The sequence below is a fragment of the Macaca mulatta genome, chromosome 5, assembly GCF_049350105.2.
Source record: "Macaca mulatta isolate MMU2019108-1 chromosome 5, T2T-MMU8v2.0, whole genome shotgun sequence".
Taxonomy (NCBI): domain Eukaryota; kingdom Metazoa; phylum Chordata; class Mammalia; order Primates; family Cercopithecidae; genus Macaca; species Macaca mulatta.
In genome coordinates this window covers 40,170,440-40,187,511 of record NC_133410.1, presented here as the reverse complement: position 1 = coordinate 40,187,511, position 17,072 = coordinate 40,170,440, and the positions used below count along the sequence as shown (strand labels likewise).

General features: G+C 43.8%; 1 protein-coding gene across 29 annotated transcripts in view; it reads left to right on the top strand.

The window, feature by feature from the left end:
- APBB2 (amyloid beta precursor protein binding family B member 2) overlaps positions 1–17,072 on the top strand; it is a 408,181-nt gene that overhangs the window by 274,559 nt on the left and 116,550 nt on the right. For 16 of the 29 annotated variants that reach the window (XM_078003304.1, XM_078003307.1, XM_078003313.1 and 13 more), the window contains 3 exons: positions 9,593–9,655; positions 10,033–10,118; positions 10,216–10,276. In XM_078003304.1, coding sequence (XP_077859430.1) covers positions 9,593–9,655; positions 10,033–10,118; positions 10,216–10,276 — 210 coding nt within the window. The remainder of the gene's footprint in view (positions 1–9,592; positions 9,656–10,032; positions 10,119–10,215; positions 10,277–17,072) is intronic. The other 13 variants (XM_078003321.1, XM_078003325.1, XM_078003319.1 and 10 more) reach the window with 1 other exon arrangement.

Below are 17,072 nucleotides of genomic sequence, written 5' to 3'. Positions count from 1 at the left end.
TGCTTAATTTCTGTTTTAAAAAATCTGTTTATTTAGCAGAAGTGACATTGTTTTAGAAACAATTAACAGCATAAATTTCTGCTGTCCCTGAGGAAGAAATCTGGATGTTTAAACAAAGAATTGAGGCATTAAAAAATTCATTGTGGTGTTTATTAGTATAAGGATCCCCACAGTGAACCTTTGTGAATCCCGAAAGCGAACTATTCAAGAGAATTAGAGTTGGAAAAGGTCATAATTAAGTAATGACTTCTTTTGACCCCAGACACCCAAGCATTTTTGCCCCTTTCTGACCACAGTCCTTGGGTCTTTGAACAAGCCCATCTTCTTTTGCTTTGAAGCATGAGGGCATTGGAACTACCTGTGGAAGCTTCTTTATCTGTTTGCAACAGATATCACCCTTCCTGTTTTTAAAAGTAGATAATGTCTTGTTTCCTAAATCTTTGATTGTGTACTTGTTCTTCTCTGGGAGGTAGTGAGTCCTATACTCTCATCACATTCCTGCTGTTAGAGGGCTTTGGCTTCTCATTTACCCAGCCTGGACCTCACATTCTCCAACTTGAAAGTGATGGGCTGGGGCAGCCATACCCTTATTGGTAGGCAACGACTTTGGTTTACCTGTGCCATGCCGTGGTCATCAGGCACATGCTTCAGGACTGCTGAATGCCATGTAGGGCTTTGTTGCTTATCACTGGGCAATTTTAACAACTTTTTATTGAAGCATAGTAATTCCTACTCCCTGGGCAATTTTTATTCAGCCTTTTGTTCGTCTTGCATCAGGTGTGCTGGGGGATAAAGAACCAACACCATTTGAGCCCTCAAGGAGTTTGGCATGGAGAGGAGTCCTCTCCTGTCCCCACCCAGTTGGATCCTGGGATTCCCCCGTACCACAGTGGGGGCCTCTAGAAGCCGAGCCGGCCAGGATCAGTCTCTGTTCTCACAAGGCACAGATGTGCTTTCCCTTTCTTACTTGTAGACCTTTTCTCTTGACATCTCAGTTGGCAAGAATCTGTTTCTCCATTTCCCTATTCCAAGCCTATAACCGTCTTCATTCCCCTATTCCACACCTTTAACCATCTTCCCAGGCAGAGAGTGTCCTATATACAGAGAACACCAGGGTGAGAAGGCACCATCTGGTGCCAGCATTTGTACGTTACAGACAGGGACACTGAGGTACAGAGAGGCCAGTGACTGGTGGCAGCTCTGGGCCTAGAGCTCAGAGTTACTGAATCCTCCCAGATCCTAGGCCAGAGGTCTTCTCACTCAGCTTCCCTGGCTTTGGGATTTCAACCTGCTCTGCTTCCTCACTGTCCCAGAGAGGGGAGATCACACTAACTTTGAGAGACAGTTTTTGTGCCATGAATCTCCAGTCCTCTGCATCTGGCAGTGGTGAAATCCTTTGTAAAGGCCGCCTGCAGAGGCCCAGGCGCGGGTATGTGGACTCCAAGGAGGGCATCCTGAGGCTTACGGAGCTCAGAGTTGTATTTCTTTGATTAATACGTTAGCCTTTTGTTTCCATGATTTGGGCAGAAGTCTTGGGAAGAACACAGCACAGGTGGGCGCTGGCTCTGGGGAAAACTGTCAGGTAGCGGAGTTCATCTCTACCCTACCTGGGGCCCATTTTTGCCTACTCTTTCCCCTTTCTGTGCCTGCATCGTACCCCTGTGCTAACTAATGCCCAGGGCCCCTCTCAGGCTCAGAAGGACGTACCCTTGGCACCTCCTGCCCTGGAGTTCAATGTTCCCCTCCCACAGCCCTGCAGCTCAGCCTTCTCACTGCTCTTAAAGATCTGTTGTGGTTTTCAGGATACTTTCCTAGACATCATTTCATCTGATCTTCTCAGGAGTCTCCTGGGGCAGAGAAGTCAGCTGGTATGTTCTCCAATTAAGGAAAGAGGTAACTGAGACTCAGTGAGTTAAGTAGCCCTCAGCTGGGGTTAGGGTGGGATGCATCCAGTTCCCTGACTCCAGACCCCAGGACTGTAGAGCCCCAGGACTCTGAGCATCTCCACCTTCTATCAGTTCCATTCCTCTCTTCTGCCGCTCACTGTGCCATTTGTATTGACAAAGGCTTATCCCTCCACAGAAGCTGGTTAAAGGAGCATATTTTTAGGAGTTTCAGAGACAGGAACTCATATCCAGCACTCTCAGAAAGCAACGGGGCAAACGTCTTCAGGCTGACCTTTCACTTGTTCACATCATACACGTTTCTCCCCCTACATAAGGTCCTCCATTAAGTCAAAGAACCAAGCAGATTCAAAAGGAAATAAATAAGTCATAGAAGCAAAGAGATGAGCAGATAGAAGAGGAATAGGATAATTGGGGAAAAGACTCAGCCTGCCACATACGCTGATGTACAGACGCTGACACCAATATTAAACCAGGGGCATTAAGAGAAATCAAGTATTTACAGTCCAGGCTAACGCCTTAACTCTTCACTCCCCGTAAAACCCTTATGTGGTCAGGTGCTGTGGCTCATGCCTGTAATCCCAGTGCTTTGGGAGGCCAAGGCAGGAGAATCACTTGAGACCAGGAGTTTAGGAGCAGCCTGGACAACATAGCAAGACCCCATCTCTACCAAAAAAAAAAAAAAAAGATTTTAAATTAGCCAGGCGTGGTGGTATGTGCCTATAGCCCAAGCTACTTAGGAGGCTGAGGCAGGAGGATCACTTGAACCCAGAAATTTGAGGCTGCAGGTGAGCTATGATCACACCATAGCACTCCAGCCTGGACAACAGAGTAAAACCTTGTCTCTTAAAACACACAAACAAAAAAACACACCAAAATCCTTATGTATCTGGTATTATAGTTGTCTTTCTTATTTTGCATTTGACACTGAGACACAGAGAAGTTGAGGAGTTTGGGCAGGACACAGAGCTAATACATGGTAGAGTCAAGCTTGAGTTCAGGTCTCCTGACCCCTATTTCCACCCCAAACTTCACAATATCATATGTCTGGGAGGCTTGGAGACTGTTGCATCCCTTTAACTCACCCTAAGGGAGGCTGTGTCACATGTGGAGCCTTCTAGAAAATGACCTCTCTTAATATCATTGTCCTAGGTGCTAATGACAGTTGAAGAGAAGTGATTATTTTTCTAACACCATTTCTTTGATTCCTAAATAGAATCTATTTCAAACAGTTTCAAAGCATGAGAGGAGAGCAAAATCTTAAGGGACAGAAGAAGCTTGTAATATGTTGTGTTAGAAATGCATATTTTATTCAGCTTTTTTCTGAGCTGGCTTCAAAAAAAAAAGAGAATCAAATAACTAAGTGCTAAATCTGTTGACTAGGCTTCACAAAAGTTTAGAACTGAAGGCTTCCTTACAGTTTGAAAATTTTGCATTTCACATTCCAAAGTTCACTCGGGAAGTGTTAAGCGCGGTGGATAATGTTTCCGCTGCATACGCCAGCAGTATTTTTGAAAGTTTATAAACTGGCCAGGAAGCATTTGCTGCTGAAATTTGGCACATGGTGCTCCTCCCCACCCAAACCATTTATTTGTTCCAAATTACCTTGCAAACTGCTTGAATGTTGAATTTTAGAGAGAATGGAGAGCCACACAAAATATTTTTATGAATATCCATTGGCCTGTGGCCAAGTCTTCCCGTCTTTTCAAGCGAAGGTGTTTTGGTCTTCCTAAAGAGGAAAGTATGGAGAAGGCGAGTCTGAGGCTCGAGAAAATGAATTGTTGCTCAAACTAGGGTTTCCTCTTGGTCCTAAATCAACCTGTTCTTATGAAGTGCTCATGGCCTCAGGGGCGGCGTGAGAGCCTGACCCCCCAGGAGGGTGACAAGTGGAATACCTTAAGCCTGTGTATTCTCATATACATGTAGAAATAAGATGACAACATAAAAGGGTCGTTCTGCTGTCATTTTTCTGAACTTCTTCACTCAGTCGAGTAATCGTGGCATTGAGTGCTGGAAGGAATCTTGGAGCAGGGCCTGTTGAACGTGCAGGCGGTATTTCTCAGCCAGTGAGCCGAGGAACGGTGCCAGGAGAACCTCCGGGGATCACAGAATGGGGTGGGGCCTGGGAACCTTTGCGTAAGCTCTCCAAGTGATTTTACGCTGAGTAAGTAGGACAGCAGGTCCTCTAGTGACTATAGCTCCCCTATTTTTATTTGCATGTCACTTCCTCAAAAATTATTTGGATTCACCTCGGTGTCTCCCCAGAGCTACTGCTCTTACCACATTGCTTTGAAAGCCCTCTATTCTGTCATGTCCCACTGTAGTGTTGTTAACCTGTGGTGTGTCACTTTCCCAGTAGGAAGCTCCTAGGAAGCTCCTTGGTGGTCGGGACCTGTTCTCTTCATCATGTGCACAGGGCCCAGTACATGACGACATTCATTAACTATTTGCTGAATGAAAAAATAAATCAGCCGCACAGCCAAGGAAGCTGTTAGTTGATCTGTTGCAATGACAAAGCCGGCTCTAGAGCCCTCAGTCTCCTGGCCCCCTCTGCATTGTGGTTTCTGCATTGCACTGCTGCTCACAGAGACTGATTTAATTGCACAAGCTTTTGGTAGTCTAGTTTACTAGTTTGATTTTTTAACTTCTCTGAATTATATTTGTGTGATTAAACCATGATGCTATAATCTTCTGATAGGGTGGGCAGATGGCTTGAGCCCAGGAGTTTCTCTACTAAAAATACAAAAAATTAGCTGGCATGGTGATGCATGCCCTGTAGTCCCAGCAACTCGAGAGGCTGAGGTGAGAGGATCACTTGAGCCCAGGAGGTGGAGGTTACAGTGAGCTGAGATCATGCCACTGCACTCCAGCCTTGGTGACAGAGCAAGACCCTGTCTTAAAAAGAAAGAAAAACTGTACACATATAAATTGATAAAACACTCACTGACATTGCCTGCCATACTCCTTGGCATTCCAGGTTTTCTGCCATTTACTATCAAGGCCACACTTAATGAAGCGTCAAGCCTTGACAAAATGGCATTGAGAGGCATGATTCGTAACCGTTTGTATTCCCCAAACTGCTTTTTCCTTCGTGGAAAGAGTAGATCATAAGGAAACTCTCATTTGCAGGGCACCCTCAGGCAGCCAGTCCCTGTGCTAAGAGCTAACATTCTAGATCTCACTCTGTCTGCACATTGATGGGAGGCCTTCTTAGTCCTGTTTGATGTGGGAGGGAGTTGAGGTCAAAGAGCAAGTGAGAACAGAGGCCGAATTTGAACCCCAGCATTCCAGTAGGCAATGTGTCTTTATTCATCTTCTGATGCTTATAACAGAATACCTGAAACTGGGTAATTTATAAAGATAAGGAATATATTTTTTATGGTTATAGAGGCTGAAAAGTCTAAGGCCAAGAGACTGCATCTGGTGAGGGCCTTCTTGCTGGTGGGGACTCTGCAGAGCCCTGAGTGGGTGCAGGGCATGACATGGTGAGGGAGCTGAGCATGCCAGCTCAGGTCTCTCTTCCTCTTCTGATAAAGCCACCAGTCCCACTCTCGTGATAACCCATGAATCCATGGATGAATTAATCCACTCATGAGGGCAGAGGCTCTTAAAGGCCCCACCTCTCAATACTGCAACATTGGTGATTAAATTTCGATGCGAGTTTTGCAATGGACAGGCATTCAAACCATTGCATTGTGTTAACTTCAGAACTTCTCAAGTGCATACAGAGATGATATGATTATAGCTTCTGTCACTGCCACTGTGGAATGTTTTAGTGCTTTTCCTCTCTACCCAGTTCTCAGCAGGTTCAACCCTCTACTCTTGCCCCCTGGTTTGCATTTTGATACCACTTCATGGAGATTTTCTTGGCACCCTAGAGAAAGCCTCCTGGTAGGGACATACCCAGCCCTTGAGACTACATCTTTAAGAGCACTCTGTTGACGTTGTCAAAGAATCAACTCCATTGTTGGCCTTTTTCCAGCTGATAATGCATCATTTTTGTTTGCTATGCGGAATTGCTTTCCAAGACCTCAGAAAAGAAACATGAAAGAAGAAAACTCTCAGTAGTCAAGGTTATATGATTGGATTCCCTCCTTACTGGGCCCAGCCTCACACAGCTTCTGTGTTGTGCTCGAGGGTTTTGAGGGTGCCATACCCCAGGCATTGGGTCAGTCCCCCTAGACACACTATCTCTGAGGAGCTAAGGCTCCAGAGCTCTCCCAGAACTGAGCAGGATCAAGTAATCAGAGAAAGGGGTGTTGCAGCCTGGGCAAGGTCAGGACAAGCACCAGGAGGGTGTGCCAGCTATGACTGTGGTACCAGATGACCCTCGGCTGTGCAAGGCTTTAGCTGCATTGCCTGGAAGGTTACCAGGCTCATGGAAGCTTATTGCTCGTAGAAGATGGTCCCTGTTGGTCCGTTACCACCTCTTTCCCCATCTTTATGTGTTTGTCTTACCTGAGGCATATTGTCCAACTTGCCTTTTCCTCTTTTAATGTTTTTCTCTTTGTCTCTCTTCTTCCTTCGTCTCTCCCACCCCTACCCCACAGACTGCAGACTGGGGTGGATACAGACTTTCTGTAGAACCAGAGAATCTTTGTTGGGTTGTGCTTTTTAAAAAATTTATTAACTAAAAATTATTAGCAAAGCTTATTAGCCAAATATAGAAAATATTCTCTCTTCTTAATTAAAAAAATTAGATGAATAGGCCATGTAATTCTTAAAATTTAAGACAAAGTGACTTTGTCTTTCATTGACTTTAATTTTTTGAAAAAGAAAAATTATGGTCACTTATACATTGGAGAAAGTTTGTCATCTTTGATGTAAATGAATGGTTTTAAATATAGGAGGAGAGAAAAGATCTTTGGCCCAGTCATAACACATATAATGCTAGTTTCCATTTTCCTTACTGAGTTTTGTGCTAAAGGATTTCTTTAGGAGTGCCCGTGTTAAGTTTTTGTAAAATCACTATATGGAGCCTTTGTTTATTTAAATCTATAAAAGGTGATTGTTGGACATTTGCCATCTAACTCATGTTTCCATAACATGAGAGCTGGATTCTGACAGTCTTAGTACTGTTGTTAGCTTTTACTTTACAGATACCCTTATGTCCAAAGAGTAAATACATTAAAATTTTTAAAAACCACACACACATGCAGAGAATTGTTTTAATTAAGTACTGAAGACTTTTCTGAGTATTTGTTGTAGAAAATACTCTTCTTTTACTCTCTGTAGTCTCAACATACAGGGTCTCTTGGGGATAATTTCTGAAATTCTTTTTGTGAGGTCACTTTTTTTTTCCTATTTCTTTATAAATTTCTCCACAAAGACACAATTATCTTGAGTCTTCCTAATTCATCATCTGAGTATCCTCTTTTAAAGTTCAACTTAACATCAAATATTGCTCACATGTGAATAGTGATGACAATTTGAGGCCATATAAGCTTGTTTTCTTTTTGAAAAAGAAATTCTAGCTTAAAATTTTATTTTGTACTTGATATTTCAGGTCCTTATCTCATGTCCTTATTAGTAGCTCTACAGTGGTCCAAACCAAAATTGGTCACTGGCCCATCTGGAAATATGAGAAAAATTGGGCATCTTTCTCTCAGGGAAACGTACATGTACAAAACCCCGCACCCGTTTCAGGGGTTCACAGCTCCTCTGAGCTAACAGGTTGAGATTGCCCTAGGTTATTAATTTTCTCTTCATAAAGCTGAACACTGCTTCTGGGGGTGGAGTGAGGGGAAAGGTAAGGGATTGGGCAACATTCCTGCCGTTTATTCATTAAGAGAAATTTTTTTTTAAATAAATACAGTGGTCTGAGTTCCTATTTTATTTTCAAAAGCTGTAGTTTAAGCCTAGACCAAAAATGAAAACGACACCCCATGTGCGGTAGTAATAATGGGTCTAAATTTGCAATGTCGTTACTCTCAGAAAGGCTTGCAGAGTTTGGTAAGTGCATGTTGCACCAGGTGCCATGGCTCACACCTATAATCCCAGCAGTTTGGAAGGCCTCAGTGGGAGGATCAGTTGAGCTCAGGAGTTCACGACCAGCTTGGGTAGCATAATGGAACTCCCATCTCAACAAAAAAGTTTTTAAAAATTAGCCAGGTGTAGTAGCATACACCTGAATAGTCCCAGCTACTCAGGAGGCCCAGGCGGGAGGATTGCTTGAGCCAGGAGGTCAGGGCTACAGTGAGCCATGTTTGGGCCACTGCACTCCAGCCTGGGTGACAGAGTGAGACCTGTCTCAAAAAAAATTTTAAATAAAATAAATGCATCTTTCGACACACAAGACATTTAAACTTAGTTTTTATCTGCTTTTAGTGGTTTTTTAAAACTGTCAATGTTGGGAGTAGAAGTTATGGGTCAGTATTCACTTCTCATTTTCAAATAACTTCAGTTGAAAAGTGATTGAGCTGAAAAGTTTTGATGATTGATTTCTTTTTCTTTTTTTTTTTTTCTGAGACGGAGTCTCGCTCTGTCGCCCAGGCTGGAGTGCAGTGGCATATCTCAGCTCACTGCAAGCTCCTCCTCCTGGGTTCACGCCATTCTCCTGCCTCAGCCTCCCTAGTAGCTGGGACTATAGCCACCCACCACCACGCCCAGCTAATTTTTTGTATTTTTAGTAGGGATAGAGTTTCACTGTGTTAGCCAGGATGGTCTCCATCTCCTGACCTTGCAATCCGCCCGCCTCAGCCTCCCAAAGTGCTGGGATTACAGGCATGAGCCACCGCACCCGGCTGATGATTAATTTCTTATACAAACAGATTTGCCTAACTAGTCGGTAAAGCAAATTCACAAGACTGTCCCTGAGTTTTATTAGCCTTGCTTGCTTATTTCCCCAAATCTTAGATTAAAAATATTTGATTATTCACTAGGTCTAGTAGAAAGAAATTTTCTCATTGTCTGAGGTGGATGGAGGAGTTGTTTAGATTTAAGATCAGTTATTGCAAGAGCTCTCCCAACAAGGCCAGGCTTCATGCCTTGCACTATAATTATGTTTAGACATTTCATGATCAAGGATTAATTCGTGAAGAGGCTTTTGTAGCAAAAAAATAAATAAATAAGTAGAGCTTTTATGAATTAGAGGAATTTATGTTAGATTGTTTAGAGCTGTTTTTTGTTAGGTTAAATTTCCACCAAATGTTGATGTCAGTCTGTGTTCTTCACTAACCCTCTCTCCCCATCATTCTCCTTTTTTTCTTTAAGTGAAAATATCTTGACTCCCAACTTTGGGGCCCTCAGCCATGGGCATTCCCTAGTTTCCGAACAAACACAGTACCCATCCCTCATTCCACCCCCACCTCCAGAAAACAGTTCCGTTTGGTTTATTGGGAGGAAATGGTTATTACGGAATTAGGTATGCTAGTTATTGAATACTTGGAATTATATTGTTTGCTTTTAAAATTACCTTAAGGAAATAACTTCACTGTCTGCTTCTAATAATGTTTAGTCGTTTATTTGGTAAGTAATTAAAGCACTATCACTCTCCTGCCCTAGTCTTCAGGTGATAATCTAGACATAGAGGGTGTGAGCCAACAAGTTGCTGTTAGAGTTAACTTGTTCCCTAACCCATCTTGTGAATATCAATGCTAACAACAGTGTCTTGTGTTTTTTTTTTTCTTTTCTTTTCTTTTTATTTAAATCAATGTGCTTTTTTCCTATGTGAATAATTATATGTCTAGAAACAGCCATGGAGTGATTTTGCTGTTCTGAATGGGGGAAAGATTAATAGTGACATTTGGAAGGCAAGTATATTGTCAGATCTTAGATCATTTAATATTTTATCCTTTCTGCATGGCTGTGGCTGTATATTTTTCTTCTTCGTGAATATCATGCATTCTGCAGGGACACAGTGATCGGGCTTCTTGCTAGGGGCATTCAGCTCACACTCCTGTTGCCTTTTTTTGGTGTCTCCCATTGTGAATGCCCCAGGTTCCCCGTTGTTTTGTAAGAACAGGCGTTTGCACCAGTCAGCATTCAACAGTCCTTGCATGCCTTTCTCTGCCTAAGCTGACATACACTCTCTGCCTCTTGCTGGGAAGACTTCTCTCCCGTTTGATATTTGAGGCAATGAATGGACTCCTCCCCCATTGTACATTAACAAGGTTCTGTTTTCCTCTAGGATTTGCATGCAGCCACTGTTAACCCGGACCCCAGTTTAAAAGAGTTTGAAGGAGCAACCCTACGCTATGCATCTTTGAAACTCAGGTAGGACATTAGAAGGACTGACCTGCTGTCAGTGTATAGCTTTGTGCAGACAGTTTGCAACAGAATTCTGAGTCCACTTTTCTGTTTTTCTGTCTAGAAATGCCCCACACCCTGACGATGATGATTCTTGTAGTATCAACAGTGACCCAGAAGCCAAGGTTTGTAAGAGACTTGCTTTCAGCCACCAGGTTATATTCTTAGATCCAAATAATGACTTTAGATAATGGCCCAGTTTTTACAAACCATCAACCCAGAGCCATTTAATAAGTAATTATCCCTCAATTCTCTTTCTTTCCTAATCTCCCTGATACTTGAAGAAAATCCCTAGGGTAAGTTAGGTTTGGGGGCGTTTCTAGAACCATCAAGACTCTGCCTATATCTCACTACATCAGCTCTTTACACAATGTAATAAGTTACAATTATTGTTCAAATGGGTGGGCTTCAGAAGTCTTTAAAGATACACCAGGCTCTGTCTTGCAGAGCAATGGGAGAGGAGGCTAAACAGGTAGGGTATGAGACCCCTCCCACCTCCCTCCACCAGAGCAGCCTCATATCGTTGCCATTCCTGTCATAAACACAGATTGGAGAATTAGGTTTTATGATGGAAAACTGGGGACAGTGGGGGCAAACTTGTGTCCATTTTGTTTCTGGACTTCTGGTAGGGTGCTAACAGAGCCAGCTTTCTGGGCATGTGGCCAGTGCAGGTGCACAGGCCCCACAATGAGAAGGCTCCTGTGCGTGGGGATGAATGCTTCAAGGTTGCTGTCAAGAAATTCTTAATCTTTGAATTTGTATCTTATAAGTCAAGTCCAACGGAACATCCATGAGAGGACTGGGCTTTGGATTACACACAGTCCTGCCACCTCCCAGTGTCCATGGGCGATTCTCAGCTTCTGGCCCCCTGGCATCCCAGGCCCTGCCAGACCTCCCTATCTCGCTCCCCACATAGAGATTCCTGCTGCCCTCTACCGCGAAAGAGACATGGGTGTGAGCATGGGAGGATTGGGGTCAAGTGCACACTCCCTGGGTATCTTGGGATGGAGCATGGTGGTGACCAACCCAGTCTGGGCTGGCAACACTGCTGTGTGTTCCGCAGGCAACTCAGTGGGGGTGAGCCTTTTGCCTACCCACAGTCCAGGCACTTAGCATGTTCCAGCACTGATGTTGCCATACGTTTATGGGCCACCCATCTGTTGTGAGTTGAGATTGTGGGCCCATAGGAAGAAGGGATTCCTGGCTTGATTTCCCTGGCCCTGGTCAGTGCATGGTGCATCTGCCCAGCAGCTGATGGGAGCAGGGACCCAGAAGCTGATGGTCTGTGTGCGTGTACCAAGATATGGACAGGGCCCTGAGTGTTTGTAAGGGTTTGCACTTACTCTACAAGTATCCCCATGCCTGAGGGATTGTGACATTAAATAGCAATTAAAAAACACACTAACGGCCAGATGCGGTGCCTCACGCCTGTAATCCCGGCACTTTGGGAGGCTGAGGCAGGCGGATCAACTGAGGTGAGGAGTTCAAGCCCAGACTGGCCAACATGGCAAAACCCCGTCTCTACTAAAAATATAAAAATTAGCCGGGCATGTTGGCATGTGCCTGTAGTCCCAGCTCCTCAGGAGGCTGAGGCAGGAGAATCGCTTGAACCCAGGAGGCAGAGGTTGCAGTGAGCCGAGATCACGCCACTGCACTCCAGCCTGGGTGACAGAGCTAGTCTCTATCTCAAAACAAAACAAAACAAAACAAAACATCTTAACAAGCCAAGAGAAAGTATACGGAAGAAAGGAAAAACCTTTGTTTTAATCGTTTTTATAGCATCTTCCCCCTGCTTTTTGAAGAGGGGCTGGGGCTTGCATTTTCATTTCGCATATTTCATTTTCATTTACAAGTTATGCACCTGAACTTCTGGTGCTAACAACCATGGAATTCCACCTTGTCTACTTCAGCACCTTCCCCTCCCGTCCCCTTCACCCTCCTGTGCCATGGAAGGAGAAGGAATCTTCCCAGATTCTTTTTTATTTGTTCTGAATCCCAAAGCAGATCTGTGTCTACAAATAACATTGCAAATAGGTTTTCTTAGCAGTTAAGAGGGGAACACCATACAGGTTCAAAACCTTGACTCCTTTGCCAGAAACTGCCATATTGCCAGTTGGTTCTGTAAGTATCTTAGGGCTCCCAGTAAAATCTCTGCTGCTTCTAGTCAAGTCAGCTTTGTTCTAAGCACAGCCAGTAAGATGATGGTCACTCTAGAGCCAATGGCTTTCCGAGCAAGTCCTTGGGCTGCTCCTAACATGCGGGTCTCTAAAGATAAATTTTATAAAGGAACACGGGTTGTGAACAACTTGCTTTGCTACTTGGTGTTTTACAAGTTGTATCAGCAAAAGCTGGAAGAGGAGCAGTGAGTATCTCTGTCCACCACCAAGGGCTGGGGCAGTGAGATACATGGAGCCAGGGTGTGAAATTGACAAGGGGGAAAGCATGGAATGGAGATGGAATTGGTAATAGGAATAGGAGGACTGGTTCAATTAAACCCAAGTCAGTGGGTTGGGCTTTCTCTCTTTTCTCCTTACGGCTGTATTGCTTACTGGATTCTTTATCTGCTACCTTTTTGTTGCCAGCATGTCTATTTCAATGCCTGTTATGAGTCTGTTCATGTTAATAAGGAAGCTCAGCTTTGTCATAAGTTCCTAAAGCTGTGCTTAGTTCTAAACAACAACAAAAAATATATACATTGTATTGTTTATCTGTGTCTTACTTTGTTCCATAAAAGATGTGAGGAGACCTTTAAGAACAAACAGTTAAAAAAAAAAAAGGCACAGAAAATGTCAGAGAATAATCAGTGTATCAGTCTGGGCTGGAACAATATAGAGAGTAAGGAAAGATCAGCCTGGGGAGAACTAAAATCCCGCAGCTTTTCAGATCACAGGATTTGCACAGCTACTAACATGAATTTGCAGGTGGGGTTTTCTGTGTGTGCCTCTTGGTGATTATTTAACTTGAGGATTCCTAGCATGAGTGGAATGAATGCCTAGAAGGGCTCATCAGAATCTTAAAAGGACTTTTGCAAGCCGGTACAGTGGCTTACGCCTCTAAGCTCAGCACTAAGAGCCCAGGAGTTTGAGACCAGCTGGGCAATATAGCGAGACCTTGTTGCTACCAAAAATAAAAAGAAAATTAGCCGGTGTGTGACCCGTGCCTGTGGTCCCAGCTACCTGGGAGGCTGAAGTGGGAGGATCGCTTGAGCCTGGGAGGTAAAGCCTGCAGTGAGCCATAATTGTGGCACCGCCATCCATGACAAGTCCATGAGTTCAGAGCTGACTTTAATGAAGACACATTGGAGGAGCTTCCGTCCCCCATGGGAGTCATTCCTGCCTGTTTTGTGTTGCCTGGGGGCCAGAGCCAGCACCTCAGAGGGAGAAGTGGCAAGACCTAGGCTTTCTGGATATTCCAGCACCTTTGTAGAGTAAGTTATTCACTTTAGATGACCCTTTACATTCTTTCAGTCCACCAAGAACCAGGGAACCGAGTAGCCTCCTCCCCACCAAAAATCCTGACTTTAACAATAATATTTGATATACTATGGAATTCTAAATGTAGTCTGTGAGGAATGATTACTCAAAAAGTTTTTATAGAAAATATCTTCCTTACTCCCTACTTAAAACTTACATGCTGAAAAAAATAAAAATTATTTTTAGACTGTCAGGATGGGGACACTTCCAAATCCTCTTCAGCTACTACTCTGAATCTGGGCGTCTTAATCAGTTGTTCAGTGAAACCTCTAAATAGCAATGGCAACACAAAATCACCACACACACATGCATACGCACACACACACGTGCGCGCACACACGCGTACGCACGCGCGCACACATGCATGCACACACACATGCATACGCACACACACGCGCACACACACGCGCACACACACACATGCATACGCGCACACACACGCATGCACACACATGCATACGCGCACACACACATGCATACGCACACACACACACATGCATACGCACACACGCGCGTGCACACACACACAGTTCCCCAAAGAAACAGTCTTTTTCTAACTCTGAAAATGTTTTTTGAACCTACCAAAATTTTTATACAGTAAAGTTTTTGTACTTGATAACCATGTATGTGTGTTTGTATATAATTCTGGGTTCCCTGTTTAACTTTTTATTTTGAAATAATTAGAGATTTGTAGAAAAGTTGGAAATATTGAGTTCTCATAGACCCTCTCACCTAGCTTTCCCTAGTATTAACTTCTTCATAATCATGGTACATCGGTCAAAACTAAGACATTAATATTGATATCATTTGCTATAAACTTTATTCACATTTTCTCATTTTTTCCACTAATATCCTTTATCTGTTCCAGGACCCAGCCTAGGGTACTATGTTGCATGTAATGAGCTCTTGAAAAATTATTTCACATGCTCCTCCCTGTAGCCCTTGGCTTGGTCACTCTTGATTCTATTATAATATTTCATTTAATTAATAGCACCATAATGTGTCTAGGCACCTGCATCCATAGGAGCAGTTTTTCCCCACTACAGAGCAGAGCAATAACTTCATAAAAATAGATGACTGTTTTTTTGTTTAAATTATTGTTTTGGTGTAGGTTGCTAAAACTGGTATTACTGGGGCAAAGGCTATCAGTTTTATTGCTTCTGTCACTTATTGCAAAATTACTTTCCAGAAAGCCTGTAGCAGTGCATAATTCCATCAGTAATATCCCTAGAGTACTCCACTTTGTCCACATCCCAGTTCACTCTCGGCTTTGTCATTTGTATTTATTCGTCTTAGTTTATTACGTGTGAGCTACTAACCCTTAATTTTAAAATTTCCCCTTATTGGCCGGGTGTGGTGGCTCACGCCTGTAATCCCGGCACTTTGGGAGGCTGAGGTGGGCAGATCACAAGGTCAGGAGATCGAGACCATCCTGGCTAACACAGTGAAAGCCCGTCTCTACTAAAAATACAAAAAATTAGCTGGGCATGGTGGTGGGCGCCTGTAGTCCCAGCCACGAGGAAGGCTGAGGCAGGAGAATGGCATGAACCCAGGAAGCGGAGCTTGCAGTGAGCTGAGATCACGCCACTGCACTCCAAGAGCCTGGGCAACAGAGCGAGACTCTGTCTCAAAAAAAAAGAAAAAATTTCCCCTTATTAAATTATCATAGACACAGGACATTTCCTATGAAACTGTTTCTGTCCATTCCTGGCTATTTTTTTCTCTTATTTTTCTATGCATTTTAAAAGTAAGATTTTTATTCAGAAATAATTTTAGATTTATAGCAAAGTTGCAAAGATAGTACAGAGTTCTCATAGCCCCTTCTCCAGATCGCCATCATGTTGTATCCCTACAGAATCGTAGTACATTTGTCAAAACAAAGAAATTAACATTGATTCAAAAGTATTAATAAACACTGTATTCTGATTTTACCAGTTTTTCTTCTAATGCCCTTTTCTGTTCCAGGATCTAATCTAGGATGCCATATTCCATTTTAGTCTCTATGCCTATGGTCATTCATTCATTCGTTCATTTATTTATTTTGAGATGGAAGCTCCCTCCATCGTCCAGGCTGGAGTGCAGTGGTGCGCGATCTCGGCTCACTGCAACTTCCACCTTCTGGGTTCAAGCAACTCTCCTGCCCCTGCCTCCCGAGTAGCTGGGATTACAGGTGTGCACCACCACACCCAGCTAATTTTTTTTTAGTAGAGACAGGATTTCACCATGTTGGCTAGGCTGACCTCGAATTTCTGATCTCAAGTGATCCATCTGCCTGGGCCTCTCAAAGTGCTGGGATTACAGGCGTAAGCCACCACACCCGGCCACATTTTTTTAAATTATTTATTTTTGAGACGGACTCTCGCTCTTCTTGCCCAGGCTGGAGTGCAATGGTGCAATCTCAGCTCACTGCAACCTCCGCCTCCTAGTTCAAGCGATTCTCCTGCCTCCGCCTCCCAAGTAGCTGGGATTACAGGCATGCACCACCACGCCCGGCTGATGTTTTTTTTGTTTTGTTTTGTTTCTCTTTAGTAGAGACAGGATTTCATCATGTTGGTCATGCTGGTCTTGAACTCCTGACCTCAGTCGATCCCCCTGCCTCGGCCTCCCAAAGTGCTGGGATTACAGGCATGAGCCACTGCGCCCAGTCCCCTATCCATTTTTAACTTCAGAACTATCTGCTTTTGTAATCTTACACATTTTCTTCAGTCAGTTCTTTTTCTATTTGATGCCACTTTTCCATGGAAAATGTTTTAAAACTTTCATGATCGCCCCTCACGCGATTTGTTAAGACGACGACTCCTTGGCATGTTTTAGGCGGCCAGGTAGCTTGCACTTCTCAATTCCCATCACCCGCTGTGCTCATCCTAGTTTAATATCTTAGATTCAGAATTTAGCCCTTTTCCCGTGGCACATGGCTGACCAAATTCTTGATTAACATTCAAAAGCCAGTTACAATTAAATTGTAGAAAACTTAATGCTTTGAAAACTATATGCTGTTTCGTCAGAGTTCTTTTCTGTCCTTTGTGTAACTCCGCTCAGACTTCTGTAAGGGAGATGTTCTGCCACCTGGTGGACAATATTGAAAATTACATCTTTAAAGAAGGGGCTGGGCGGGGTGGCTCATGCTTTAAGTAATTCCAGCACCTAGGGAGGCTGAGGCAGGCGGATCTCTTGAGCCCAGGAGTTCGAGACCAGCCTGGGCAACATGGTGAAGCCCTGTCTCTACAAAAAAATGCAAATATTAGCCTAACGTGGTGGCATGCGCCTGTAGTCCCAGCTACTTGGGAGGCTGAGGTAGGAAGATCACCTGAGCCCAAAGAGGTTGAGGCTACAGTGAGCCATGATCGGCCATTGCACTTCAGCCTGGGTGACATAGTGAGACCCTGTCTCGAAGAAAAAGGGGGCAACATTTCATCTGGAATTAGAATTTCTTTTGCTTGGAAGAGTA